The sequence below is a fragment of the Phoxinus phoxinus genome, assembly GCF_949152265.1.
Source record: "Phoxinus phoxinus genome assembly, chromosome: 6".
Lineage (NCBI taxonomy): Eukaryota > Metazoa > Chordata > Actinopteri > Cypriniformes > Leuciscidae > Phoxinus > Phoxinus phoxinus.
This window is the reverse complement of record NC_136881.1, coordinates 33,207,650-33,221,872: the sequence shown is the minus strand read 5'-3', so window position 1 is coordinate 33,221,872 and position 14,223 is coordinate 33,207,650. Positions and strand designations below refer to the sequence as shown.

Sequence of the window (14,223 nt, the reverse complement as noted above, 5' to 3'; positions counted from 1 at the left end):
TGAATTTGTAATGATCGCATGCATTAAGTAAGAGGAGTTGTTGCATGTGTGTTGTGCAATTTGCTGAAAGGTCTGAAGTAACGTGTTGTTTCTAAGAAAAATCAAGAAAACTCCCATTTCATTTTGCCTGTTAACTCGCATTTACACAAGTGAGATGTCAATGCAGTGATTAATTTCCCTCACTGTGTTTGTCGAATGCATAAACACTAATATGCATTTTGGGATTGACCAATGGCATCCATTATCTCTAAATTCTGGGTTTGGTCCACAAATTCAGTCAAACATGTATTAATCAGGGAAAAATATCATTACATACCTGTAATATCAGGTATGTTCATGTTAACAACACTGACTACAGTTTAGAGCTGTAAAATGCTGGATTTGGAGGCCTTATAATGGTCATGTGGTCACCCCTGTTTGCCCAAATGGATTATGGGATAGAATTTGCATGTCTTACTAACTGCAAGGACAAAGCTTGTCTCTGTTTTCTTTCCCACTCAATCCCTTCTGTCTTCCCTTCTGTCCTACCTTCCGTCTTAACCTGCTTTTGTCATAGAAACGGCTAATCTCACATTCATTCCCGTCCTTTTCACACATCTTGATCTCACTGTTTTCTTTCTATTATATTCTAAATGCCCATCATGTCAAAGTAAACCCCATTAGCTGTCGTAGAAGGTAAAACCCCTGTTAGTGGTGTCTGTAGGATCCAGAACGCATTACCATTTGCTTCCCCCTGCCCTGTTAATGTTGTTTCCTCTTCATTCTGCGGTTGTGGCATTGCTTAGGCTCTTCTAATTCTCACACTGCACAAATAAGGAATTACAAGTCCAAACACTTTACTGCAACATTATGCCTTCCCTCAGCTGTGGATGTTGGTCAGGTTGTGCCCATGTGTTAAAAAATAGAATGTCTTCTTATATTCAAGCAGTTTCTAAATGTAAGAGTGAATAATTGAATATCAGGCCCCCTGTCTTTCACCTTTGTGTCAGTGCTTATAAATCAAGTGACCCTCAAGAAACACAAATCACACTGTTGTAGTTTTGTAAGAGGTTCACAAAACAAGACAAGCTGCAGTCAACATGATCGTATCTTCAGTTTCACGTCCTGTGTGCCATAATACTTATAACAACCTGCATATCTCTCACCCTATTTGTGCTCTTCCACCTCTTCTGCCTCCTTCTCTAATCTGTTTTATTTGTCCATGTTGGCATGGCTTAGATTGTCATCTCTCTAATAAATGCAGTTTCAGCTTTCCGCTTTCTTTCCCTCTTTGGTCAGGAATCTACATTCAAGTTTGTTTTTCTTGTTTAAACTGATTAGAGAATAAGATGTCCGATTGGCAAAGCCAGATCTCAACGTGATGTCCATGAAAACTACAGAGAGTTATCTGAGAATTTTGGGTCCCCCTCTCATTCTCACTCATCTGTTTCCTGTTGTTTACTGTCCCTCCCTCCTCTGTCTCTCTCCACGTCTTGTCCAGTTTTGATTTACTCTCCATCTTCATTTTGCCAGGCTGTGTTTGGCGCTATGTTAGAGCCAGTGCCTCCTATACCCCTTATCTGCCTCCTCTCTGCGACCCCAAGGACGGCCACCTCCTCGTGGATGGTTGCTATGTTAACAATGTCCCAGGTCAGGATTCTGCCCCCTTTCCCCCCTCCACCAACTTCCAGAAGCCTAAAGGAGGTTATAAAAAAAAAATATATCCCTGCGACAACCAACCACTCAGTTACCCTTTGCTTTTTATTGTCTCTTGTACTGTTTAAAAAATAAATTAACCCCCTGCTTACATTGGGAACCCATGGCTTGGAAGGAATATGGGATAGTACTCAATGAGAGAAAGAATAGAGGAGAGAGACTGTGCTTTCACAATCACGATAGACATTACATTTGGCTGAATCTTACGAAAAACATGTTCAGGTCTCATTGTATCCCAATCAAAAGAAAAGATACTTTATTTTGCATTAATAAAATGGGTTTTTTTTTGCATTGTGGGATAAATTTTTTTATGGCACAATTATCCCACATATTCTCATGACCATAGTGTTTCTGGATGTTTTATGTAATTAGGGGCCAAGCACTGAAAGTGCGGAGGCACCTATTGTTTTTGTTGGCGTTCTTATTAGGGGCCAAGCACTGAAGGTGCGGGCACCTATTGTATCTGTTCTGGTTCTTATTCTGCTTCTTTTTCTTTTTCTTTTTCTTTTTCTTTTTCTTTTTTTTCTTCCGACTGGGCGTCTATGGCAGCCTATAGAACCGTTTGCGGGAAACTTATGAAAATTGGCACAGTGATAGAGGACAGCCTGAACTATAGCCATAGCAAATTTGGAGTCTCCAACTCATTCCCTCTAGCGCCACCAGCTGTCCAAAGTTGCACTCATGTTTATGCTAATAACTTTTGAACCACACGGGCTAGAAACAAAATTCTTTTTTCCTCTGATTCCTGAGCTCATGACGACTTGCCTGGACCCTATGACGTCATTTTCCGTCATAATAGTTTTCCCGCCATTTTGAATTTTCCGAAAAACCTACTTTTTCGAACTCGTCCTAGACGGTTTGTCCGATTCTCACCAAAATTGCACCAGATCATCTTCAGGCAGTGCCGACAAAAAGTTATGGAATTCAAGTTGTTTCGCTTAACCGTTTTTGATAAACGTACAAACAAATTTTACATAGCACTTGCGAAAACAGACGTAAGGCTGTATCTCCGCAACGCTTTATTGTATTCAGACCAAACTTGGTACATGTCATCATAAGCATGACTTGAGGCTACATGCAGCGTTTCGGCGCAGCGCCACCTACTGGTCCGGAGATATGAAGAATTTATATTTTTGCTTATAACTTCTGAACGGTTTGTCCAAAAATCACAAAAGTGGTCTCGTTAGATTCAGGGCATCGTGCTGAGTCGACTGATATCCAATTTTCCCATATCGGCCATTTTGGCTGTCGGCCATTTTGAATTATGTGCTAAAATGCTGTATTTTATGAACGCATGAACGTATCGTTACGAAACTCAGTATGGGTCATCAGTACAACGCCCTAAAAGTACTCAAAAATTTATGAGACAGCGCCACCTTTTGGTCAAAAGTTATAATGAAATTTCCAAAAATGCTAATAACTTTTGATTAAATTTGCCTATAGTAATGACACTGATCTCAATAGATTCCTTGGGTTATGCTGAAAACATAGATACCAATTTTGCCATAGTCAATCAAAGTTCCTGTCCGCCATCTTTATTTTCTTTTAAAACCTACTTTTTCAAACTCCTCCTAGACCGAACGTCCGATTTTCACCAAAATCGGATCGTGTCATCTCCAGACCGTGCCGAGTAAAAGTTATGGATTTCGTGTCGATAGACGAAACCGTTTTCGTATACCGCTGTGGCAAAGTTGAGGCATGATGCCAAAATGACTATTCAGGCTTTATATCTGCAATGCCTTGACATATTGACACCAAACTTTGTATGTGTCATTGTCACTTCACTCTGACCACATCACATCAGTTTCGTAACTGCGCCACCTATTGGTCGAAAGTGATAATCATATTTTTAGTTATTGTATGTGATTTTTCAACCATTTTGCCAAAATTCATCTTCAAATGTCTTTAATTGCTCCTTGCTGCAGTGGGTCTCACACTCCCAGCCACTTTGGCATGTCTTGTCGTCTTGCTTGCGCTTGGCCCCGGTGATTGCTGCTTGCAGCTATATTTCTTCTTTTTCTTTTTCTTCCGACTGGGCGTCTATGGCAGCCTATAGAACCGTTTGCGGGAAACTTATACAAATTGGCACAGTGATAGAGGACAGCCTGAACTATCACCATAGCAAATTTGGAGTCTCCAACTCATTCCCTCTAGCGCCACCAGCTGTCCAAAGTTTCACTCATGTTTATGCTAATAACTTTTGAACCACAAGGGCTAGAAACAAAATTCTTTTTTCCTCTGATTCCTGAGCTCACGACGATTCGATTGCACCCTATGACGTCATTTTCCGTCATAAAAGTTTTCCCGCCATTTTGAATTTTCCGAAAAACCTACTTTTTCGAACTCCTCCTAGACCGTTGCTCCGAATTTCACGAAAATTGAACCAGATCATCTCCAGACCTTGAAGACCAAAAGTTATGGAATTCAAGTTGATTCGAATTACCGTTCTCGAATACCGCGCAAATAAATTTTACGTAGCGCTTGCGAAAACAGACGTAAAGCTGTATCTCCACAACGCTTTATCGGATTCAGACCAAATTTGGTACATGTCATCAAAAGCATGACCTGAGGCTACATGCTGCGTTTCGGCGCAGCGCCACCTACTGGTCCGGAGATATGAAGAATTTATGTTTTTGCTTATAACTTCTGAACGGTTTGTCCAAAAATCACAAAAGTGGTCTCGTTAGATTCAGGGCGTCGTGCTGAGTTGACTGATATCCAATTTTCCCATATCGGCCATTTTGGCTGTCGGCCATTTTGAATTATGTGCTAAAATGCTGTATTTTATGAACGCATGAACGTATCGTTACGAAACTCAGTATGGGTCATCAGTACAACGCCCTAAAGGTACTCAAAAATTTATGAGACAGCGCCACCTTTTGGTCAAAAGTTATAATGAAATTTCCAAAAATGCTAATAACTTTTGAATAAATTGGCCTATAGTAATGACACTGATCTCAATAGATTCCTTGGGTTATGCTGAAAACATAGATACCAATTTTGCCATAGTCAGCCAAACTTCCTGTCCGCCATCTTTATTTTCTTTTAAAACCTACTTTTTCGAACTCCTCCTAGACCGAACGTCCGATTTTCACCAAAATCGGATCGTGTCATCTCCAGACCGTGCCGAGTAAAAGTTATGGATTTCGTGTCGATAGAAAAAACTGTTTTCGTATACCGCAGGAGCAAAGTTGAGGCATGATGCCAAAATGACTATTCAGGCTTTATATCTGCAATGCCTTGACATATTGACACCAAACTTTGTATGTGTGATTGTCACTTTCACTCTGACCACATCACATCAGTTTCGTAACTGCGCCACCTATTGGTCGAAAGTGATAATCATATTTTTAGTTATTGTATGTGATTTTTCAACCATTTTGCCAAAATTCATCTTCAAATGTCTTTAATTGCTCCTTGCTGCAGTTTGTCTCACACTTTCAGCCATGTAGGCATATCTCGTCGTCTGCTTTTGCGCTTGGCCCCGTAATGGCTGCTTGCAGCTATATTTTCCATTATTGTTATTAGATTTTTTTTATTACTGTAATACAGACTTTTTTTCTGTATTAAAAAGTACTTTAAAGCTACACTGCGTAGGAATTTCTCCCATCTAGTGGTGAAATCGTATATGACTACCAATTGAATATTACTTTCTAGCCCCTCCCATTCCGAGGGCGTTTTAACTCCTACGGTGGCATTTCAAATCTGCCGGCAGTCGCGAGTAATCTCCCCCTCGCATTCGTCACTTTGGTAATGGTCGTGGAATAGGGTTCATTTTCTTATTTAATTTTCTTTTAGCAAAATATATATATTTTTTTTATTAGGATGAAATATGACCCTCATATTTTCAGGTTCATAAGATTCAGCCATTCACTCTCAGGAACACTAGGTGCAAAATGTACATATTTCTTTTCAGACCCTCCCTGGGGTTTCAAACGTTTTGTAAAGGACACTTTTTTTTACACACATAGACTCCTATCCTTGGATTTCAAGTGCACACTGTCATCTCATGCTCTGATTTCCTTTGCTTTCTCAGCCGATGTACGGTTACAAATGTGCATATATTGGTTATTTTTACAGCGGCATTTTTTTTTATTTGATGTTTCAATTTACATTAATAGGTTAATGGTAGGCTTCTGGAGAATATGGCACTGTTAAATTTAGAATGATTTTTGCTGGGGTTGTCATTCACTGAGATATTAATAAGGACTCTGTGTCAGGATAGTTGGTGAATATTGTTTAACAGTCTCTGGTGTCAGTTGCTCTAGCTAAACCACTGCATGATTATATTGATTTACATTAAAGGTTGTATCAGCGATTTCAGGCCCAAAAATAAATTATCACATTAATCTAATCTTTCCTAACGATCCGCTAGCTGCCCGCCCCATAAGCAGGCTGTCAAAAAAACGCGTCTCTGTAGGCAGCCTAGGCTCTGAGATTTCCACACAAAAACAATTGCCTTTACCAACCACTCAAAACCAAAATAAATAGTGTTCAACCAATCACCGACAGGGGCTGGGTGTTGTGAGGGCTGAGTGCACGAGCGCAAAACCTCACAACACCCAGCCCCTGTCGGTGATTGGTTGAACACTATTTATTTTGGTTTTGAGTGTTTGTGAAACTGATTGTTTTTTTGTGCAGATCTCAGAGCCTAGGCTGCCTACAGAGACGCGTTTTTTTGATAGCCTGCTTATGGGGCGGGCAGCTAGCGGATCGTTAGGAAAGATTAGATTAATGTGATAATTTATTTTTGCGCCTGGAATCGCTGATACAACCTTTAAGCTACAACCAACATTAATGCTGCGATGTGACTTTTGATGTTGACAAGGTTAATGATGGCTTTTTTTTTTTTTTTTTTTTGCCTCCTGTAGATACTTACGTCATAGTTTTCCTGTTCAGGCTGATGTATCTTCCCCGTGCCCTTCTATCATACACACATCACATGCACTCGTCCCGTCTACCTTGAGCTTGGCTGTCATCAGCACACCAAACACACTTTGTGCATGTTGTTGCATGTTTATCTATTGCAGGCCGCTATTCTACATGTATGAAGTTTTATGAGGTCAAGGGTCACTGGGAGATGTTGTTCTGGATCCTACAGCACTGCTAGCTACATAGGCTAACCTATTAGGAATTATTAGGAGATTCCTCAACACCGCCCCCCCACCCCACCGAATTTTAACCGAGGGGACCCAGAAACAACCTGCTCCGGGAGTACCGGCACTTTTTCCCCACTTCACTGGGAATGTCACAATTTTAAACAGACAGATCTTTTTATGTTGTTTCACCTTTATCAATGGGCACTCTTTTGCTTTAAAGTAGTTCACCCCAAAATTTTAAATCTGTCATTATCTACTTTATCAAACATGAAGGTGAGTAAATAGAGTACTGAAGTGATGACGAATTGTTTTTATAGGCCAGCCAAGAAGTTAAGCTTCTTGCAATTCTTTCAGTTTTCAGTTAGCCTATTTCAAGACAAGTAAAAGGTTTAAAAAAATCACAAGGAGGTATTTGTGTCGAAGAATAAAACGTGAAAATATCTTAAGCGTGTGTTAACAATGCATGATTTCAGGCATTTAACCAAAAACTTCAGGATGATGGAATTGAACTCACTAAAATGCAAACTCATTTCTGGGTTTTGGCCTATAAAAATGCATCGCTCTATAGTGACAGAATTTTCATTTATGGGTGAACTATCCCACATGCTGAATGCACTTGCCTCTCTCGATTTATCTCTCTCCTTCCAACCCATGTCACTGTCACGCCTCTCCTAACACCTGCTGGTCGAGTCTGGTACTGCAGGCAGGAACAGGCTGGCATTGCCCAATATGTTTACTGACTTGTCTTTTAACTCTGTCTTCTCAAGGCTCTCTGCCCTAAAAATACATAATTATTGTCATGGAATAATTTAAGATGAAAATCGAATTCGAATATTGGCATAGGTTTTGCAAATTAGAAACAGAATCAATGACAAATTGAACATTTTTGTTCAAAACAAAGGCAGAGTCGAAAGATAAGTCAGCCTTACCTCATGGGTGTTTACTCTACGTCTGTCAAGGTCGGGTTCACTGTATGAGGTAGGCCAAACTAAACCACCGCACACCGTCCTTGGGGTGACCATCACTGTATCTCCCTGCTGGTCTGTGCGCTACTAACCAAAAATGTGACTTCAGGGTCACCTCCAAACGCTGCTGGGGCATTACGTATACGTTCTTTAGACGTTATTAAGAGGTTATTGTCCCCTCCCGGTGTGGTAGGCTCCCTGTGGCGCTATGTCAGGGCGAGCATGACCCTTTCCGGGTACCTGCCACCTCTCTGCGACCCTAAAGATGGGAACCTGCTCATGGATGGAGGATACATCAACAACCTGCCAGGCAAGTACGCCCCAGAGAGAGGGCCACTGGGGCCAGAAACACAATCTGGGTTGGACAATTACTTAATTTTTTGGCTTTAAAGAGCTATGTGGCTCTAAGTAAGTATAGTGTGATTTTTCTTTGCAAATTTGAGGGTAGAATGAGTGGTTTTGCTTTATCCATTTGAACTCAGAATACGTGTCTATCTTAATTTGTTAATTGGTCAATTTGGCATCTGGGAGATTTCCAGTACATTTTAAATTGTTGTTGTATTTTGGATGAACAGTTTATGAATTGTTCAGAGACAAATGGATAAAGTTTTGCAGGGATTGGGTGGTGTGGACAAAGATGGTCAGTTGTTTGACCTCTAGTCTTCACCAGCCTATTAAAAACTTGAAATTTGATCAGATTGTAAATGTCAGTCATTGTAAGTTGATGATGTTGTCTGGTGTATGATTGGTCTTTAAATGTGATTATAAATATTTGATGTCTCTTTTTTACAATATAAGTAAGTGCAATTTAATACATTTAAATGAGAAAAAAAAAGAATAGAATAGAAAAATGGCCCTAAACATCACCAGACAGCAACAGCGTAAAGTCCTTGAGTTTGCAGTGCAACATGATAGGAAGAAAGACAAAGTTCACATAGTTCAGATGTTGCATTTCAACTTGGGGCATCTTGATTAAGGGGAAAAAGACAAGATTTTGCATGTGACATTCCATGTTATCATTTGATCTGATATATTTCGCAGCAATCGAGCAGTTTGCACTGCCAAAGACAAAATTATTCCTTGCATGAAGATCACCTGTGTTTTATCCCTCTGAACATATAAAGCTAATTGGAAAGATCAATATTTTGTAATGTACAAGTTACTTTTTAATTGGGTCATCATTGATTGTCTTTTTCCATCCTTTGTTTCTCTTGAACACCTGCAAGGCTGTTTCACCACAATTCACATGCAGCGAAAGCTTTTAGAAATCATTACGTTTTAAAATGTCTTACTTTTGAACATAGATGTTTATTCGGTCATATTCCTGATGAAAATAGCAGCTTTCCAATTTTGGGTTTGGTAAAACAGTGTTGATCGGTGATCAGTTATTACTTGAAGGATTTTGTCTGAAATATTAACAGTACTTTGATTCTTCCCGCTACCTTGTGGATGTCTGTCTTTGTGTGTGTGCGTGCGTGTGCATTTGTTTGCATTCAACTGGCATTGTAACGCCCTGCAGCGGACATAGCTCGTAATATGGGCACAAAAACAGTCATCGCCATTGATGTGGGCAGCCAGGATGAGACTGATCTCTGTAACTACGGTGACAGTCTTTCTGGCTGGTGGCTGCTATGGAAACGAATCAACCCGTGGGCAGAGAAAGTGAAGGTGAGTCAATATTGTCAAAAAATGTATTCAATACCGATAGACGATTACTCGGAATGATATCTACCGATTCTGATTTTGTTTAGGGGGGAAAACCTCTCCAAATGAATGCTGTAAACTGTGAACCCTCTCATTGTGTACATTACTGTAATAATAGAGGTTCCTCTGCCTTTCAGGTGCCTGACATGGCTGAAATCCAGTCCCGTTTGGCCTACGTATCCTGTGTACGACAGCTGGAACTTGTGAAGAAGAGTGCATACTGCGAGTACATTCGCCCACCCATCGACCGCTTTAAGACTATGGACTTTGGGAAATTTGATGAAATCTATGTAAGAAATCAAAAGCCCATATCTACAAGAAACATGGGGAGATGGGGGGGCAGTTATTCTATGTCGTCTTGATACAATATAGTTAATAATAGTAGTAGAGTATTTATTATAGTGTGCATATAGCTGTTATTCCGAGTAGTAAATGACCTCCCACAACGGCATAATGAAAGTTTTCCGTCATCTTTCAGGATGTGGGTTACCAGCATGGTAAACTGGTGTTTACTGAGTGGGCTCGTGGGGACATCATTGATAACATGCTGAAAGACCATCGCTCAGCAGACTATAATGACAGCAAGAAGACCGATGTGAGTTTTCTTAGTACTCATTTAAACAAGCCATCATTCAATCACCCTTTTTTGACTATTAATATCATTCTCTTGTGATTGGCTGTTTGTTTCAGTCGTGCACGTGTCCTAGTGCAGACTTCACTGACCTAGCTGAAATTGTGTCCAGGATTGAGCCAGTACAGAGCTACTTAGCAGCTGATGGTCAGTTACCCAAAGAGCATTTCTTATGTACTTGCTGTACATTGTACTTCTGGTTAACTGATGTTTCTGTGTCTAGGAGAGGAGTCTGACTATGCGACAGAGTACGAGGAGGATGGAATGGACACAGTGAGAGAAGAGGAGGGTGACGGTGAGGGTGAGGAAGAAGAAGAAGAGGATGCTGAAGACACTGAGGACCAGTCTCCTGGAGAATGGGGACCAAATGGGATCTTCCCAACAGTGAGCATATATATATATATATATATATATATACACATAACCTTTTATACAGTGGGGAGAACAAGTAATTGATACACTGCCGATTTTGCAGGTTTTCCTACTTACAAAGCATGTAGAGGAAATCAAAAATCCAGAAAATCATATTGTATGATTTTTAAATAATGAATTAGCATTTTATTGCATGACATAAGTATTTCACCTACCAACCTGTAAGAATTCCGGCTCTCACAGACCTGTTAGTTTTTCTTTAAAAAGTCCTCCTGTTCTCCACTCATTACCTGAATTAACTGCACCTGTTTGAACTCGTTACCTGTATAAAAGACACCTGTTCACACACTCAATCAAACAGACTCCAACCTCTCCACAATGGCCAAGACCAGAGAGCTGTGTAAGGACATCAGGGATAAAATTGTAGACCTGCACAAGACTGGGATGGGCTACAGTACAATAGGCAAGCAGCTTGGTGAGAAGGCAACAACTGTTGGCGCAATTATTAGAAAATGGAAGAAGTTCAAGATGACGGTCAATCTCTCTCGATCTGGGGCACCATGCAAGATCTCACCTCGTGGGGCATCAATGATCATGAGGAAGGTGAGGGATCAGCCCAGAACTACACGGCAGGACCTGGTCAATGACCTGAAGAGAGCTGGGACCACAGTCTCAAAGAAAACCATTAGTAACACACTACGGATTAGTAACACACTATCATGGATTAAAATCCTGCTGCGCACGCAAGGTCCCCCTGCTCAAGCCAGCGCATGTCCAGGCCTGTCTGAAGTTTGCCAATGACCATCTGGATGATCCAGATGAGGAATGGGAGATGGTCATGAGGTCTGATGAGACAAAAATAGAGCTTTTTGGTCTAAACTACACTCACCGTGTTTGGAGGAACAAGAAGGATGAATACAACCCTAAGAACACCATCCCAACCGTGAAGCATGGAGGTGGAAACATCACTCTTTGGGGATGTTTTTCTGCAAAGGGGACAGGACGACTGCACCGTATTGAGGGGAGGATGGATGGGGCCATGTATCGCGAGATCTTGGCCAACAACCTCCTTCCCTCAGTAAGAGCACTGAAGATGGGTCATGGCTGGGTCTTCCAGTATGACAACGACCCGAAACACACAGCCAGGGCAACTAAGGAGTGGCTCCGTAAGAAGCATCTCAAGGTCCTGGAGTGGCCTAGCCAGTCTCCAGACCTAAACCCAATAGAAAATCTTTGGAGGGAGCTGAAAGTCCGTATTGCCCAGCGACACCCCCGAAACCTGAAGGTTCTGGAGAAGGTCTGTATGGAGGAGTGGGCCAAAATCCAGTGTGTGCAAACCTGGTCAAGAACTACAGGAAACGTATGATCTCTGTAATTGCAAACAAAGATTTCTGTACCAAATATTACGTTCTGCTTTTCTGATGTATCAAATACTTACGTCATGCAATAAAATACAAATGAATTACTTAACAATCATACAATGTGATTTTCTGGATTTTTGATTCCGTCACTCACAGTTGAAGAGTGCTATGATAAAAATTACAGACTTCTACATGCTTTGTAAGTGGGAAAACCTGCAAAATTGGCAGTGCATCAAATACTTGTTCTCGCCACTGTATGTGGTGTTAAAAGTTAACCCACAGTTAACACTAACTAACCTCATAACTGGTGAAATAAAAAATATTTTGTGTAGGATGAAGAGAAGACGGTGCGTCAGAGGAAGTACAACACAAGGGACCTCAACATGGACTTCTCTGGAGTGTCAGATTCCTGAAAAGGGAGAAATGCAGGGTCCGGAGGTCAAAGGGCACTGGAAAGAGATGCAGAGACTCGCCAGTGGCTGAGGAGTTTAAAGATAGATACAGAAGAAAAGACTTCTGAATTAATAAGATTGTGGGGAATTCACCAAAGATACTGTGATTTAGACCCATCAACACTACAATACCCACAACTTGTCACCAAAACTGTGACTCCTCTATTATCGTTGCGTTTTGCCTTTTGATTTTTTGATTTTTTTTCGGCTCAAGACTGCAACAACAGGGTCCAGGAACTGTGGGGGCCCACTTAGGCAGAGGAATCACTCCTTGAGAAACTGTGCCACTGAAATTAGGGGCTCTATATCTTTTGAGATGTTCTGGTATTTTACATCTTAAATGTCTAAAAGGGAGTTTCATGAGAGTAATGTCTAGAGTGGCAGCCAGTGTACCACTATACTTAAGTTCTGGTCTGTTTCCAGACTATGCCAGTTCATTTGAGAGAGTGTGTAGTGTGTGCCTGGTTAGTGATTTTAATTTTATTTTATTTTTTTGTGAGGGTGTATGTGTGTACGATCACAACCTGAACATTCATTGGCAACTTCTCCCATAAAACGTCTTCTAGACTGAAAACGGTTTTCCCTGGATACATTGTTAAATGTCTGAAGCTGAGAAGAGATGGTATATGCTAAAAAAAACTTCAGAGGGAGTGATGCTGCTTCCTGGAGTCTTATCATTTTCATTACAACGATCAGATTGTAATGGTAGATTAGTTTTGATGGTATTTGATGCAAGGTTGCCATGCTTGCATGTTAGTAGGAAGTGAGAGCGGCAGAGAGTGAGGAAGTGAGAGCGGCAGAGAGTGTGGAAGTGAGAGCGGCAGAGAGTGTGGAAGTGAGAGCGGCAGAGAGTGCGGAAGTGAGAGCGGCAGAGAGTGAGGAAGTGAGAGCGGCAGAGAGTGAGGAAGTGAGAGCGGCAGAGAGTGAGGAAGTGAGAGCGGCAGAGAGTGAGGAAGTGAGAGCGGCAGAGAGTGAGGAAGTGAGAGCGGCAGAGAGTGAGGAAGTGAAAGCGGCAGAGAGTGAGGAAGTGAGAGCGGCAGAGAGTGAGGAAGTGAGAGCGGCAGAGAGTGAGGAAGTGAGAGCGGCAGAGAGTGTGGAAGTGAGAGCGGCAGAGAGTGTGGAAGTGAGAGCGGCAGAGAGTGAGGAAGTGAGAGCGGCAGAGAGTGAGGAAGTGAGAGTGGCAGAGAGTGAGGAAGTGAGAGCGGCAGAGAGTGAGGAAGTGAGAGCGGCAGAGAGTGAGGCAGAGAGTGAGGAAGTGAGAGCGGCAGAGAGTGAGGCAGAGAGTGAGGAAGTGAGAGCGGCAGAGAGTGAGGCAGAGAGTGAGGAAGTGAGAGCGGCAGAGAGTGAGGCAGAGAGTGAGGAAGTGAGAGCGGCAGAGAGTGAGGAAGTGAGAGCGGCAGAGAGTGAGGAAGTGAGAGCGGCAGAGAGTGAGGAAGTGAGAGCGGCAGAGAGTGAGGAAGTGAGAGCGGCAGAGAGTGAGGAAGTGAGAGCGGCAGAGAGTGAGGCAGAGAGTGTGGAAGTGAGAGCGGCAGAGAGTGAGGAAGTGAGAGCGGCAGAGAGTGTGGAAGTAAGAGCGGCAGAGAGTGAGGAAGTGAGCGGCAGAGAGTGAGGAAGTGAGAGCGGCAGAGAGTGAGGAAGTGAGAGCGGCAGAGAGTGAGGAAGTGAGAGCGGCAGAGAGTGAGGAAGTGAGAGCGGCAGAGAGTGAGGAAGTGAGAGCGGCAGAGAGTGAGGAAGTGAGAGCGGCAGATATGGAGGAAGTGAACAGGGAAGAGAGTGAAAGATGAGTGACAGTGAGGAAGCATGTGAGACAGTGAACGCAGAAGGCAGGGAGCATATGCTGTGTTCACGCCCTGTCACAATTACTGTAGGCTCAAGATGACAACACGTGACGTTCTATTCGGAGCTGTTCACGTCCTCGGACTGGGAATTATGCGTTTCTATGGT

At 42.1% G+C, this 14,223-nt stretch overlaps 1 protein-coding gene across 4 annotated transcripts in view; it reads left to right on the top strand.

Moving 5' to 3' along the window:
• pnpla6 (patatin-like phospholipase domain containing 6) overlaps positions 1-13,813 on the top strand; it is a 36,856-nt gene extending 23,043 nt beyond the window's left edge. For 2 of the 4 annotated variants that reach the window (XM_079615184.1, XM_079615186.1), the window contains exons 28-34: positions 7,953-8,069; positions 9,279-9,427; positions 9,601-9,753; positions 9,942-10,058; positions 10,154-10,241; positions 10,318-10,478; positions 12,160-13,813. In XM_079615184.1, coding sequence (XP_079471310.1) covers positions 7,953-8,069; positions 9,279-9,427; positions 9,601-9,753; positions 9,942-10,058; positions 10,154-10,241; positions 10,318-10,478; positions 12,160-12,240 — 866 coding nt within the window. In that variant the 3' untranslated portion in view covers positions 12,241-13,813. Of the gene's footprint in view, positions 1-1,512; positions 1,630-6,566; positions 8,070-9,278; positions 9,428-9,600; positions 9,754-9,941; positions 10,059-10,153; positions 10,242-10,317; positions 10,479-12,159 lie in introns of those variants that run through there. The other 2 variants (XM_079615185.1, XR_013797952.1) reach the window with 2 other exon arrangements.
• The last annotated feature ends 410 nt before the right edge of the window (positions 13,814-14,223 follow it).